Below are 14,520 nucleotides of genomic sequence, written 5' to 3' on the forward strand. Positions count from 1 at the left end.
GCGGCACGTCCAGCTAGTCAGCGGCAATTCAGCGGACGGTTCGGAGCGAAGAACCTCCCGCCGAATTGCCGCTGCAGATCGCAATCAAAGCTTTTTTTTTTTTTTTTTTTGGCACCGCTTGGGGCGGCAAAAACCCTGGAGCCAGCCCTGCTTGCTAAACTACAAAAAGTCTACCACTGTCTTCTGGGGGTTCTATAGAACCCATGGAAACATCTCACTCCCTCACTTGTCCCCCACTCCTGCCACCCTTGGGGAGAGTTTTTAAGATATGACAGTATGACTCTATCAACTACTAGCAAGTAAAAACTTTCTAGCTGCTTGTCACCAAGACATCCAGCAAGAACAGTTTTCATTACTTCACTGAAGTCCAAATAACCATGCTGTATAAATTTCTGGACCAAAAAAAGTAACTTGGAGGTAGAGAATATATTATCCTTAAACCACTCTGAGTGCAAATGCCAATCATGGAGTTTTGTAAAATATTGGGAGTATGCCATTTAGTAAACTTTTTATGTAGATAGAAGAAAGCGGAAACAGAAGCCACCTTTTAAGCAAAAATAATCCGAAAGAAAATCAAACTGTTCATGAGTTTGTAGTTTATTTACAAAACTCCAACAAAATGCTATATGATCAATATTACTGTAAAACACCGGAAGAATAAGATTTCATTAGCTTGGCTATAATAAAATCTGTTTACAGCATCCCTAGGGCTTCTGGCAGCCATTGTCAATTTCCTGTAGCAAGTTTAAGTTACTATGACATCATTTTGGGGCTTTGCTCAAGGCAGACCTGATATAGAAAAGCCCTGAAGAGAATCTCAGTGTGCTCCAATCAAGGGATCGTTTGTGTTTAGCTTTGCTTTATTTTAAGAATCCTGCTTCCCCCACTACCGCACACAGCAACTGTAGTGCCAATGCCTCGGTTCCAACAATGGCCACTTATTAAGCAAATTGTTTCAGCAGTTCAAGAATACAGAATGGATTTTTTTAAATACAGAAGTAAGCGGAAAAGCTACACAATGCTCCTTTCATTCAAATAAAGGAATCTTCCAGGAAGCACAAAACATTTAAGAGCCATTTCCATTGACTTCAATGGGCTTTGGATCAGGATCTTAGGTTAGTTTGTTCATATACTGTAGTCTACTTAAGATTTAAAAAGCAACATCTGCCAACACTATCATGCATGACTAATACTAGTTTCTTACACTAAACTCATCCAACTGTACTGAAACTCCAGTTAAATTATATGCAGTGAAGTTATAGCAAATGTTTCTTCCTCTCAATTGTTTCACTGTGCTCCAATCCTAATATTTTCCTTAAGGAATACAGAATCTCTTTAAAACAGAGTGCATATCACACTAGCAAAATATGGTCCCAATTTTTCAAATTACTGTACACAGGCAGCTCTGGCACCCACATGGAACAGTTGGGAGGATCGGGGCCTATATTTCCACAAATTTCCTTTAGCAAGAAAAGGCCGTACAAAACAGCATACTCCAGTCTTTATTATTTAAAATTCAGACATAAAATTAAGGTAATATCATACAACAACCTTTCAGTTTCCTAAATATTAGATGGTTATCTCAAAGTAACATTTATTATGAGGAGGAGGAGGAGCTATTCACATGCAACAGAGGGAAGAACTATTGTGCAACAATTTTTGGAACTCAACACAAGGCAAAAAATAATATAACACCAGGAAGCATCAACTGTTTTCAGCATACAAGTCTTGCTCACTCCTAGGTATCATTAAAGCAGCATTATACCTTTAGAGTCTCTCAAACTTTTTACCCCGAATACATTTAATTGTTCATATCCTTAAAACTAAATTTTATAATGTACTTTTAAGTACCAGATTGTGCCACCCTTACTCACTCATTCAGATTGATATCCTACTTTACAGTTATTCCCGTTGAAATTGAAAAGGACTCATTATACAGTAAGTTACTACTTTGCATGAGTAAGGGTGGAAGAATCTGGCCCTACGTGATTAATAAGAAAAAGTTTCAGTCATAACCAAAATGATGTAAATTTAGTCAATAAAATGAGTACTCCTCTATACAAATTTCACTCTACAGTGAACATAAAAAAAGTCAAGAATTTCCATTCAATATTACTAATACAGTAATGTCCATGGCACATTATGAGACACATTTAAGGAAGCAGGAAAACCCAAACTGTGGGCCAGATTCTGAGCTCGGCTATACGAGTGTAAATACAGAATAACTCCACTGACTTCAGTGACGTTATGCCAGATTCTGATACTGTGTTTGGCTGGGAAAAGGGTCTTACTCCGTGAATAGTCCAACTGAAGTCAATGGGACTACTAAACCAGAGAATAAGATATCAGAATCTGGCCCTGTAAACTTAATATAAGCATAGGAGGATTGAATGATTTTGTAAAACACACCTCCTAACCAGAAGCAAAAATGAAAAAAAATGCATGTGTCAGATAAGAATGACACAGCTTCTAAGACAGATAAACTAACTGAATTCAGTAGTGTATTTCCTTTAAGATATCTTAGAAATAACAAAACTATTGTCTAATATTTTTATTGTTCTTAACTTTTGTTGTTACTCAAGATAATACAAACATGCAGAACATAATTTAATAATCTCACTCTAAAAGGCAGCATATAATTTTTAACTCTAAAAAAAATTAATAATTTATTTTAAAAAGTTATTTTAAAAGTCTCCAGGAATCTCACATCAATTGACGGAAGCAGCAACAGCAGAGTTATAACACCACCACACATGCAAATACACACACCCTACTTTTAAAAAGGGCATTAACCTTGTTTTAAGCACAGATAACAAGCTCCAAAAAGTGTAGCCAGGTACAGAAGAATTTTTAAAGTGATGTACTTATCTGGAATATTTTCAATGCCTAAATGAACCTGTTAAGTCCCGGCCCCAAACCAGAAGAGTGATCTTGTATAGTGACCTTAAGTTGTACGGTACTGACCATTATGAATGTGTTTGGGACATACTGTACACCATCCCAACATGCCTAATTACTGCACTCCTCCACACACTAGCACCCTAGTTATGATAACTGATACTTGTAACATTTCCATTAGGTTTGAAAGCTCCTCCTGGCTTTATTTGTTGTTTCTTCTTGGAAAGATACCCCTACGCTGCCCAGCTCTTTTCAAGGGTTTTTACTAAACTGCTTACATCGCCTGAAATAAAACACACCTCACCAAACGTGAGTGCGGCCAGAAGGCCGTTAATCCGGAGAAGGGCCACGATGGGCGTTTCTGTGCGGCCCGGCCCTCCCATCCAGCTGTTCAGAGCTGCCGCCAGCACCCGTCCCTCCTCCACCCTTCATCCCACACCAGGAGAACGCGACGGAGCATTTCAGCCCCACCAGCGGCCCTGCTAGGACCAGCAGCAGCAACTCGGGGTCTTACGGCGCCCTGTTGCTGCCACAACAAAGCAGCTTCCAGGGACCTTTTATTGACTCTGTATGCCCCCGATCCGGCATGTCCACGAACGCAGCGCACCCCGGCCCCTCGCTTTATCCCTATCGGGAGCCAGGCATCCTGCAGGGCAACCACAAATACCCGCAACACACTCCACAACCACTGCAAGCAACACACACACACCCCGCGGCAAGGCGCCTCTCCCGGGGAGCGGGGACAATTGCAACCCATCCCCTCCCGCAGGGGCTGCGCACCGCTGGGGACAAAGGCAGCCTCCCTCCGCCCCCAGCGCCCCTCACCCGAGAGCTCGTCCGGCTCCAGCCCGGTCTCGGTGTCCAGCCCACAGATCACGAAGTAGTCGGCGAAGCGGCCGGGTGCCGACGAGCCGCCTCCGCTCATGCTGGAGCCCGAGGGGTGCGGGGGGCTCAGCGCGCCCGGGGGAAGGCGGCCATCGCCGGAGCTGCTCCAGCTGTTCCAGCTGCGGCGGCGGCTGCCGCTGCCTCCATAACGGAGCGGAGCGGGCAGCGCCGCACGGCATTGTGGGTACGGCCCCCAGCTGTTCCTGAGGGGGGGGAGAGAGAGAAACCGCAATGCTGCGCGTGCGCTCTGAGCGGATGGGATGACGTAATGTTGCTGCCTGTCGGAGGCTGGGCGGGGCAGTGGGCACAGCTCTCACCGCCCCGCCCTTGCTGCCTCACGCGCCGGCCTCGCCCCGCCCATCCCCTTGGCCTCTCCCTTCCTGTTACTAGGGTTGCCAATTTTGGTTGGACGTATTCCTGGAGATTAAGGATCGGAGGTGTTGCTGGGCCAGAGAGCCCGAGGAGGCAACAGGGGGTTCGTTGCCCGGTGTGCGTCGCACCAATAGACACACCAGAGTGGAGAAGCAAACCAAGTTTATTCGAGATGTCGAAAAGGCACGCAGGAGACCAGCATGTCTCAAATCAGAAGCTCAACAAATACAAGCAAGTTTCCCATTTTATATTCCAAGCTGTTTGTGTACAAGCCTTTTGTTCTGTTTCCACTCTACCCCTCCCTTCCCAACAGCAGTTACCGTAGGCACTACACTGTGGTGTGTTAGAAAAGTTCCCATCCACATGTTTATCTTTGGCCTTGTAGGCCTATACGTAGTAGACTTCCCCCTCCACCTCTCCCCCTTCCTTATCACTACTGCTTTTGCTAGCTTGAGCGAAACTGCAGCTGTCTGCTAAAAAAGCTGTTACATATTCTGCTTTTAGGCTGTTAGCATTGAGGCTGGTTAAAGTTCACAAGATGGAGTTACTTTGGCTCATTTAGACCCAGAGCAGGAGTGGTTTCATCGGCACTTATGGCCTTCCACCCCCCACACCCCCGACTTACCTCTCTAACGCATCATCAGTGATCTACAACCCATCGTGGACAACGATTCCTCGCTTTCACAGACCTTGGGAGGCAGGCCAGTCCTCGCGCACAAACAACCCACCAACCTTAAGCATATTCTCACCAGCAACCACACACCGCACCATAACAACTCTAACTCAAGAACCAATCCATGCAACAAACCTCAATGCCAACTCTACCCACATATCTACACCAGCAACACCATCACAGGACCTAACTAGATCAGCTACAACATCACCAGTTCATTCACCTGCACGTCCACCAATGTTATATATGCCATCATGTGCCAGCAATGCCCCTCTGCTATGCACATTGGCCAAACTGGACAGTCACTAAGTAAAAGGATAAATGGACACAAGTCAGATATCAGGAATGGCAATATACAAAAACCTGTAGGAGAACACTTCAACCTCCCTGGCCACACAATAGCAGATGTAAAGGTAGCCTAGCCATCTTACAGCAAAAAAACTTCAGGACCAGACTCCAAAGAGAAACTGCTGAGCTTCAGTTCATTTGCAAATTTGACACCATCAGCTCAGGATTAAACAAAGACTGTGAATGGCTAGCCAACTACAGAAGCAGTTTCTCCTCCCTTGGTGTCCACACCTCAACTGCTAGCAGAGGACCTCACCCTCCCTGATTGAACTAAACTCGTTATCTCCATACTGATTCTTGCCTGCATATTTATACCTGCCTCTGGAAATTTCCATTACATGCGTCTGACGAAGTGGGCATTCACCCACGAAAGCTTATGCTCCAATACATCTGTTACTCTTAAAGTTGCCACAGGACCCTCTGTTGCTTTTTCCTGGAGATTGCATCACATGACATGATCTTTAAGTCCTGGAGACTCCAGGCCAATCCTGGAGGGTTGACAACCCCCACTGCTTAGCTGGTGAGCCATCCCCGGCCCTCCAGTCCCAGCCTCCAGCAGTCAGAGGTTAAAGGATGCTGGGAGCATGGGGTTGCATCCCTACCCATCCTGGCTATTAGCTGTTGCTGGACCGACATGCCATGAACTTGCCTAGTTCTTTTTTGAACCCAGTTATATTTGTTGGCCTTCGCAACATCCCCTGGCAATGAGTTCCACTGGTGGACTGTGCATGATATGAAGTATTTCCTTTTGTTTGTTTTAAACCTGCTGCCTATTAATTTCATCAGGTCACCTCTAGACCCCCCTACTGCTCCCCACACACCCTCCAAGTTTCCTGAGACTCCTTTAGACCCCTCATTATAATCCTTTCTCTGCCCTTCAAACCTGTAAAATGTTCCTGTTTTTTCTCGTGAGGTAGACTAGGCAAGGTGGATCACAGACAGTGGTATAGTGTCGACCTATACTAGCTCCCTGGCTTGTAAAAAACATCTTTCCTCACAGAGACTCCAGTCTAAGAGCTATTTCTGCTATTTTTTTACAGTGCTGTAACTAACACATGTTAACTATCCCATTGTAAAAGCCAAGTGGAGACAAAGCACGTGTGGTTCTTTCATAACAGTACAAGCGTGGGACTCGGATTCAATTACCTTTTCTGCTGCAGACTTTTTGTGTAACCTTGGGCAAGTCACCTAGTCTCTCTGTGCCTCACTTCCCTAGCTGTAAAATGGAAATAATCATAAGACTGGAAGGGACCTCGAGAGGTCATTTAGTCCAGTACCCTGATCTCATGACAGGACTAAGTATTATCTAGAACTGTGGTTTTCAAACTTTTTTTCTGGGGACCCAGTTAAAGAAAATTGTTGATGCCTGTGACACAACAGAGCTGGGGATGAGTGGTTTGGAGTGTGGGAGGGGCTCAGGGCTGGGGCAGAGGTTTTAGGGTGCGGGGATGAGGGCTGCGGGGTGGGGCCGGTAATGAGAGGTTCAGGGTGTGGAGAGGGCTCTGGGCTGGGGCAGGTGGTTGGGGTACGAGGGGGGGGTCAGGGCTCTGGGCTGGGGATGCAGGCTCTGGGATGGGGATGGGAGATTAGGGGTTCTGGGTTGGGGGGGCTCAGGGTTGGGGCACGTGGTTGGGGTACAGACTTACCTCCGGCAGCTCCCGGTCAGTGACATAGCCGAGGTGCAGAGGCAGGTTTCCTGCTGTCCTGGCACCACGGACCGCGCTGCGCCCCGGAAGTGGCCAGCAACAGGTCTGGCTCCTAGGCGGAGGTGCACAAACGGCTTTGCACAACTCTCACCCACAGGCCATCCCTCCCCCCAGTTCCCATTGGCCGGGAATGTGGAGCCGGTGCTCGGGGTGGGGGCAGCGTGCAGAGCCCTCTGGCCCCCTGTCTAGAAGCCGCTTCCAGGGCATAGCGCGATGTCAGAAAAGGTAGGCGTTGCTGACCAGAGCAAGGCGACCCAATGCCTGACATGCCGCCACCCAGTACTGGGTCACAACCCACGGTTTGAAAAACACTGATCTAGAAGACCATCTCTGATAGATGTTTGTCTGCTCTTAAAAAGCTCCAAAGACACAGATTCCACAACCTCCCTAGGCATAATAGCCCTTTCCTACCTCACAAGAGTTTTATGAGGATAAATAAATTATGGTATTATGGTAATGGGGTACATAAGGGTATATCTTCACTGCAGAGTTAACTGAAGTGATAGGCACCTGGATCTGGGCATCCAGGTTAACCTAGCCCAGGTGTAAGCAGCCACATTGCTAAGTCTTACCTGAGCTGCTGTATCATTAGGACTTCTGGTGGCACATCCCATAGTGCTTTGTGCTGCAGTAAGGTAAGATGCTCTGTTATTCTTTTTCACTTGAGCAATTTAACCTGTGTCTTCATTGCAAAGGGGCAGCTTACTGGCTCTAGTGAAAGCCTCTTGGGTTTTAGCCAACAGCCCTAGATGAGCCAGCTAGCCCAAGTTGAAGGCACTACTAAACTTGGGTGAGAGGGATTTCTGTGTGGAGAGAGAGGCAGGGGAAGGTTAGGGGCAGCATCCAAGTAGGCACCCAAGTTAAGAGTGCAGTGAAGACACCCTTAGACTGTTGAGAATAACTGGTGAGCCAAAGAGGAAGGCTGACAGCATTGGAAAAAGAAAGTGGCTGATAGAACACAGCAATTCTCTCAGTAAATCTTGGTGTAACTTTGGGTTGTTTGTAATCCTGTCAGAGATATTAACAGAACATGCGTGTGGGTCAAATTTGGAATTTGTGGGATTGTGGTGGTTTAGCTGAAGGAGCACAAAGCAATGTTAGGAAACAGCTTTCAAAAAGGGTGCATTTTAAAGTGTTGTAAATATGATAAAATATAAAAGTTAGTAAACATTTTGCTAAAAAAAATTACCTAGAAAATTCAATTATTGAGAGTTATTGTGCCAAATTTGGAGACTTTTAATCATTAAAGTGTGAAAAGGGATTTTAGTCCTGCTTAAGTGCAAATCTCATTGTAACTTACCTATGGAGTCACTACTAACATCTCTGTAATAGATGAGGAACTAGCTTGTATGTGGAATAATATTCACATATGGCTTTGACTAGTGCTTTATTAGACAGATCTTTTACTTTTCACAATTCTAAGTTAATTATAACTTTACAAATCATTTTTAGTTTTGTTTGTGTCTGAGTCTTGCGTTCATGAAAAATGCCAAATTAACAAACACCTTCAGAAACTGAAGTCCTGTTTCTCCATTGGATAGGTACACATAGCCCTGGTCTACACTACGAGTTTAGGTCGAATTTAGCAGTGTTAGATCAATTTAACCCTGCACCTGTCCACACGACGAAGCCATTTTTGTCGACTTAAAGGGCTCTTAAAATCGATTTCTGTACTCCTCCCCGACGAGGGGATTAGCACTGAAATCGACCCTGCTGGGTCGAATTTGGGGGTAGTGTGGACGCAATTTGATGGTATTGGCCTCCAGGAGCTATCCCAGAGTCCTCCATTGTGACCACTCTGGACAGCACTCTCAACTCAGATGCACTGGCCAGGTAGACAGAAAAAGCCCCGCGAACTTTTGAATGAGCTCCAGCATGGACCGAACTGGAGGTTCTGCATCTGATCGCTGTATGGGGAGACGAATCTGTGCTATCCGAACTCCATTCCAAAAGACAAAATGCCGGAATATTTGAAAAAAATCTCCAAGGGCATGAAGGACAGAGGTTATAACAGGGACCCGCAGCAGTGCCGCATGAAACTTAAGGAGCTCAGGCAAGCCTACCAAAGAACCAGAGAGGCAAACAGCCACTCCGGGTCAGAGCGCCAGACATGCCGCTTCGATGATGAGCTGCATGCCAATCTAGGGGTGCCCCTACAACTACCCCACCGCTGTGTTTCCCTCCTCCCAGGCTACCTTGGCAGTTATCCCCCCATTTGTGTGACGAATTAATAAAGAATTCATGAATTTGAAACAATGACTTTATTGCCTCTGCAAGCGGAGATCAAAGCGGGGAGGGGAGGGCGGTTGGCTTAGAGGGAAGTAGAGTGAACCAAGGGAGCGGATTTTCATCAAAGAGAAACAAACAGAACTTTCACACTGTAGTCCCCTGGCCAGTCATGAAACTGGTTTTCAAAGCTTCTCTGATGCACAGTGCGCCTTGCTGTGCTCTTCTAACCGACCTGGTGTCTGGCTGCGCGTAATCAGTGGCCAGGCGATTTGCCTCAACCTCCCACCCTACCATAAACATCTCCCCCTTACTCTCAAAAATGTTGTGGAGCACACAGCAAGCAGTAATAATGATGGGAATATTGGTTTCACTGAGGTCTAACCAAGTCAGTAAACTGTGCCAGTGAGCTTTTAAATGTCCAAAGGCACATTCTACCACCATTCTGCATTTGCTCAGCCTATAGTTGAACTGCTCCTTACTACTGTCCAGGCTTCATGAGCCATGGGAGCAAAGGGTAGGTGTGACTGCATGGTGCTGCTGACTGGGAGAGCAGCCTGAGGCAGAAGCCTCCAGCTGGCATGATATCCTATCCCCTAGAACTGGAAGGGACCTTGAAAAGTCATTGAGTCCAGCCCCCTGCCTTCACTAGCAGGACCAAGTACTGATTTTGCCCCAGATCCCTAAGTGGTCCCCTCAAGGATTGAACTCACAACCCTGGGTTGAGCAGGCCAATGCTCAAACCACTGAGCTATCCCTCCCCCCCGATATTCCAGGCAGGACTGAATCTCCATTAGACTAAACTTAAAGAAGAGAATGACCTGGAGTTATTCCCATTTTTGTCCAGGCACCCTTGACCAACTTAACCGAGGTCGGCCAGGAGCACCCACAGGACAACAACAACAGCTAGCAGTCATATTGCACCATCTGCCATCTGCAAGGCAAGGTAAGGGGATGTTGCTGTGTAGCACTGCAGTACCGCGTCTGCCAGCAGCACCCAGGAGACATACGGTGACAGTGAGCTGAGCGGGCTCCATGCTTGCCGTGGTATGTCGTCTGCACGGGTAACCCAGGAAAAAAGGCGAGAAACAATTTTTTGCCGTTGCTTTCACAGAGGGAGGGAAGGAGGGGGGCCTGACGACATGTACCCAGAACCACCCGCGACAATATTTTTGCCCCATCAGGCATTGGGAACTCAACCCAGAATTCCAGTGGGCGGCAGAGACTGCGGGAACTGTGGGATAGCTACCACAGTGCAACGCTCCGAAAGTTGACGCTAGCCTCGGTACTGTGGACGCACACTGCCGACTTAATGCGCTTAGTAGGGACACACACAATCGACTGTATCAAATCGATTTCTAAAAAATCGATTTCTATTAAATCGACCTAATTTCATAGTGTAGACATACCCATAGGTAGCAGCAGTGTAAGCTTAACACCACATCTGTGTCTCAGATCTAATGTAGTGTTGTGGCTTTGCTGAGTGGTAGAAGAATTCAGGTCAGTTTCCTATTTGGAACAGAAATCAGTGATGCCCTGCAATTTGTTTATTTACAAAATGTATACAATTCTTAGTTCCGCCAACAGGGTTGGGAATAAACAACACATAGCATCACCCTCTTGCAGAATTCTCAGGAGAGAATTTCTGTCCCATCCACATAAGCAGCTATCTTGCATTTTTGTCTTACCTCAAGGCGTCATACCACTCTACATTTTCACAGTTGCAGGAAATTATGGGGTTGGGGGTTAGACAATCATTATTTAATTACAGTAGACATTGCGATTCAAAAAGTTAAAGCTTTATAATAATTAAAACACAAATTGTCAAAATCGCACATCAAAATTAATATCCTTAACTCAAACTCTGATAAATTTTCAAATAGCATTTTTCTTACTTTGCCTGTTTGTAAATTTCAGTAGTTATTGATGGAAATATTTCTTTGGTTTGTGTGTGTATGGTAAAATTGCCACTTACCAACATTTATCAATAACAATCTAATCCTTCCAAGCTTAACTATAACCCACACAGTGCTGCTTAAGAACTCTCTGAGCCTGGCTACTGTACAGCATCTTCAACAATTTCTATGGAGAGTTTCACCCCAGGGTGCTTATACATTAATTACCCCTACCATGCAAGCCATTACTCTCTTCCACTATAACACTGGACAGGGTTAGTTCAATCTCCATCAGCTGAGAATAAGAGGGAGAAATGTTGATATTAGAAGACACATATCTCAATCATAGTAATAATCACAGCAACTGATTTCTCTTTACGTACAGATGGAAAAGCTAACCCTGAACTGCACTCACATATAAAAACTGCTTCTTTTTTTCTCCTTACACCATTCCATTAGAGTACATGGTTCACAAACCTTACAACATTTCTTTGATAGAAGGAGCAATTATCTGTAATTCAACAAGTGCTCTTTCTTCTGCCTGCAAATAGAAATCAAAGTGTTTTCTGGTCTTGCAAAAGAGGTGCCTGCTCTACATTATGAAAAGTAGGTCATTATTCATTTACTTCACCATTCTGCCACTATGATAGAGCATTAAGGAATGGTCGGGCACATCAATCACAGGATTTGCTGGATATATCTAACCTAATTTTGAGTAGAGAAAGGTATGTGGTACAGAGCTGTATCTCCCCGAACTCAAAGCTAACGCATTGTAATTAATCATGGGAAGAAAAGAAAAAACTAACTTTTTAAGCAAATGTATGCATCATTCAAGTTCCATTTAAGCTGTGTTTTTTTGGGCTCACCTGGGTCTTAAATGCATAGGCCTTTATGCTGGCCCTTTGCACAGAGACAATTTTTTTCAACCATAATGTACATATATAATCATAAGTTGTGATGTTCTATATGCAAATTCAAATTGGTCTGATACTTCCTTTTTAAATCGCTATTCTCAGTCATTCATAAAATTCCTAGTTTTCAGATTTTGGTCCAGAATTTCTCTGGATTACTGCCCAGGAGTATTTTGTTCTGTGGTTTTTGAGGGCAAAAGGGGGATAATGGAGTTTCTTAAAAATTAGTTCAGCAATTTTGGAGTTATCTAGGCAGGAACAAAAAAAAGGCTTCTTGCCTATTAAGAAAGTTTTCAGATCAAAGGAAATTTTACTCAGATCCTGAATTCTGATTCAATAAGTTAAATTGCATTATACAAAGTTTAAAAAGTTATTTTCAGGTTTTAAAACAAAAAGACTTAAGACTTGCCATGCCTTCAGAATGAGGCATAGTGCCTTTTGCCATATAAGAACAAGCTTGGTTATGAATAACAGGGATAAAAGGGATTAGTAGGGATGTTTTTAAAATAGCACACAGCACATCCACAGCATTCCATAATTATAGAAGAGTTAGATGAATGTTCAAAGTGCTGGATATGACAGTCCATTTTGGCTCTAATCCTGCTCTCCTTGAAATCAGTGTAGAAATTCATATTGACTTGGATTATGCCATCCATGTTATGATTTGCATAGGAGACACTTGTATAAGAAGCTAGATAGGCTTCTGCACTAATGCAAAGATTAATGCAACAGAGGGAGGCTGTAGCTGCATTTTCCTGGTCTTAGGAGAATTTCCAAACATTTTTCTTGGACATTCAAGTATCTTTCAAAGTCTTTTTCCATTTCAAGTGCTGTAAATCTACTTGGGCACACTGTGACACTCATCTAATTTCTTAATAGCCTGCACTTTATGAGCTGATGGGAAGGGAAAGGGACGCTGTGAAATCTTGAAATTTTGCATACAAGTAATTTTTTCCATTTTATAAACATTTCTGTCCTAGTCCTTCCCTGTTCACCTTAACAGCTTCCATTTCAGGAAGGTACAGGTTTTTGGTTATGCCAAGAAATACCATAGCAATCCAACATAAATAATTACCCATCCATAGCACAGTTCATAACAGATTTCTGCTTCAACAAGTGATGCTGCATTTTTTTTTATTAAATAATGGACTGGCATGGACATTACCTCTAACGTCCTTTGGCATCTTTCTTATGGGTTCACTGTTCTTCCCCTTTGCTGGTTATCAGGAAAACCAAATCAACTTTCACTTTCATGGTCCTTTGAGTCTGCCTTTGGTGTTTTTCAGGAGAGCAAGCAAGATGTGTTCCCAGGGAATCCCCTTCCCCACCAAATTTAACTAGTTTAAAATGAAGTAGAATGATGATTCTGCTATCACCAGCCTCCAAGGGTATGTCTACACTGAACTGTAAGCCCCAGGTTAGTAGAACTAGAGTTAGCAGGCCCTGATTTTTTTAACTCATTTGTAACCCTAAGTTATGAATTGTTGAATCCTGGGTCTCAACCTAGGGATCCAGCATCTACATTGCATTATCCAAGATCATGTCCAGCCACCCATATCCCAGACTTCCTAGCACTGCCCCAAAATGTGGCAGCCCTAGCCCTTTTTTCATGGTGCAGAATGGGAAAACTTGACTATCCAGAGGATAAAGGAAGTCAGCCCATGGGATTGTGGGATTTTGACAAATTCTCAGAGAACACATCCAGTGTGACTTCGTCTATGCTGCAAAGCAATGGAACTAGTACCCTGGGTCCTGGCTTGACTCAGACCCTCCACCCCATGAGATCCTGGGACCACACCCTGGGTTAGCATGATTTGTGTGTAAACAGAAGGGGGCTTAGGCTCTGGATTTATATTGCAGTGTAGACATACATATCCCAACAGAAACAGAATCCAGCTGCTTACGTTGGGCTTTGTGCATTCAGAATTGCCAACATCTGAACACTTGACAGCTCTCTAAAGATGATGTTGGTCTGAGCTACTAATAAGCTGTTCCCTCACTCTTATCCAGAGAGCAGTGTGGACATTTTAGTGAAATTTAGGTTTTCTCCTTTGTTTTTTTTTTTTTTTTTTCAATTGTTTCACTGTAGAATTGAAAGTAATGAACAATATTAAAGGGAAACCACAAACCAGAAATCTAGTACATTTAAAGAGAGAAAGAAATTTCCTATACAACACCTTCCCACAAATCTATGTATGTTAAAAAAGGTGAAGCTAGTGCACACAAAAGAAAAGTCATTACAAGTTTGTATAGTTTTGTTTTATTATCAAATGCAAAAGACATTTAGTAATGGTGTCTTGGAAATGTTGTTTACTAGAGTAATACAACTCCAAAGATAACAGGTTACCTAACAGTTCAAAATGCCTTGATATTTCAAAGGAGTTACATTTTTTATCTTCTGACCTTCCCACTTGCTTCATGACAGACACTGTTTTCCTGTTAGAGAGCTGTACCTCTTAATCACTTGCTGAATTTCCTTCCAAAGAAAAGAAGGCATTGCAAGTGTTCCATAACTGGGCCTTATCCCACATTCTTTTCTGTTCTTTTCATTCCAATGCCTGTAGTATTCAGATACACTGAAGTAGTTCCCAGGGATGAGGGACTGT

The 14,520-nt window shown here is 44.1% G+C and overlaps 1 protein-coding gene across 3 annotated transcripts in view; it reads right to left on the reverse strand.

The window, feature by feature from the left end:
* Positions 1–3,969, reverse strand: part of DENND5A (DENN domain containing 5A) — a 95,970-nt gene extending 92,001 nt beyond the window's left edge. For 2 of the 3 annotated variants that reach the window (XM_054025650.1, XM_054025649.1), the window contains exon 1: positions 3,724–3,968. In XM_054025650.1, coding sequence (XP_053881625.1) covers positions 3,724–3,823 — 100 coding nt within the window. In that variant the 5' untranslated portion in view covers positions 3,824–3,968. Of the gene's footprint in view, positions 1–3,723 lie in introns of all 3 variants that reach the window. The other variant, XM_054025651.1, reaches the window with a different exon arrangement.
* Positions 3,970–14,520: the final 10,551 nt, after the last annotated feature.

The sequence above is a fragment of the Malaclemys terrapin genome, chromosome 4 (genome assembly GCF_027887155.1).
Source record: "Malaclemys terrapin pileata isolate rMalTer1 chromosome 4, rMalTer1.hap1, whole genome shotgun sequence".
NCBI lineage: Eukaryota > Metazoa > Chordata > Testudines > Emydidae > Malaclemys > Malaclemys terrapin.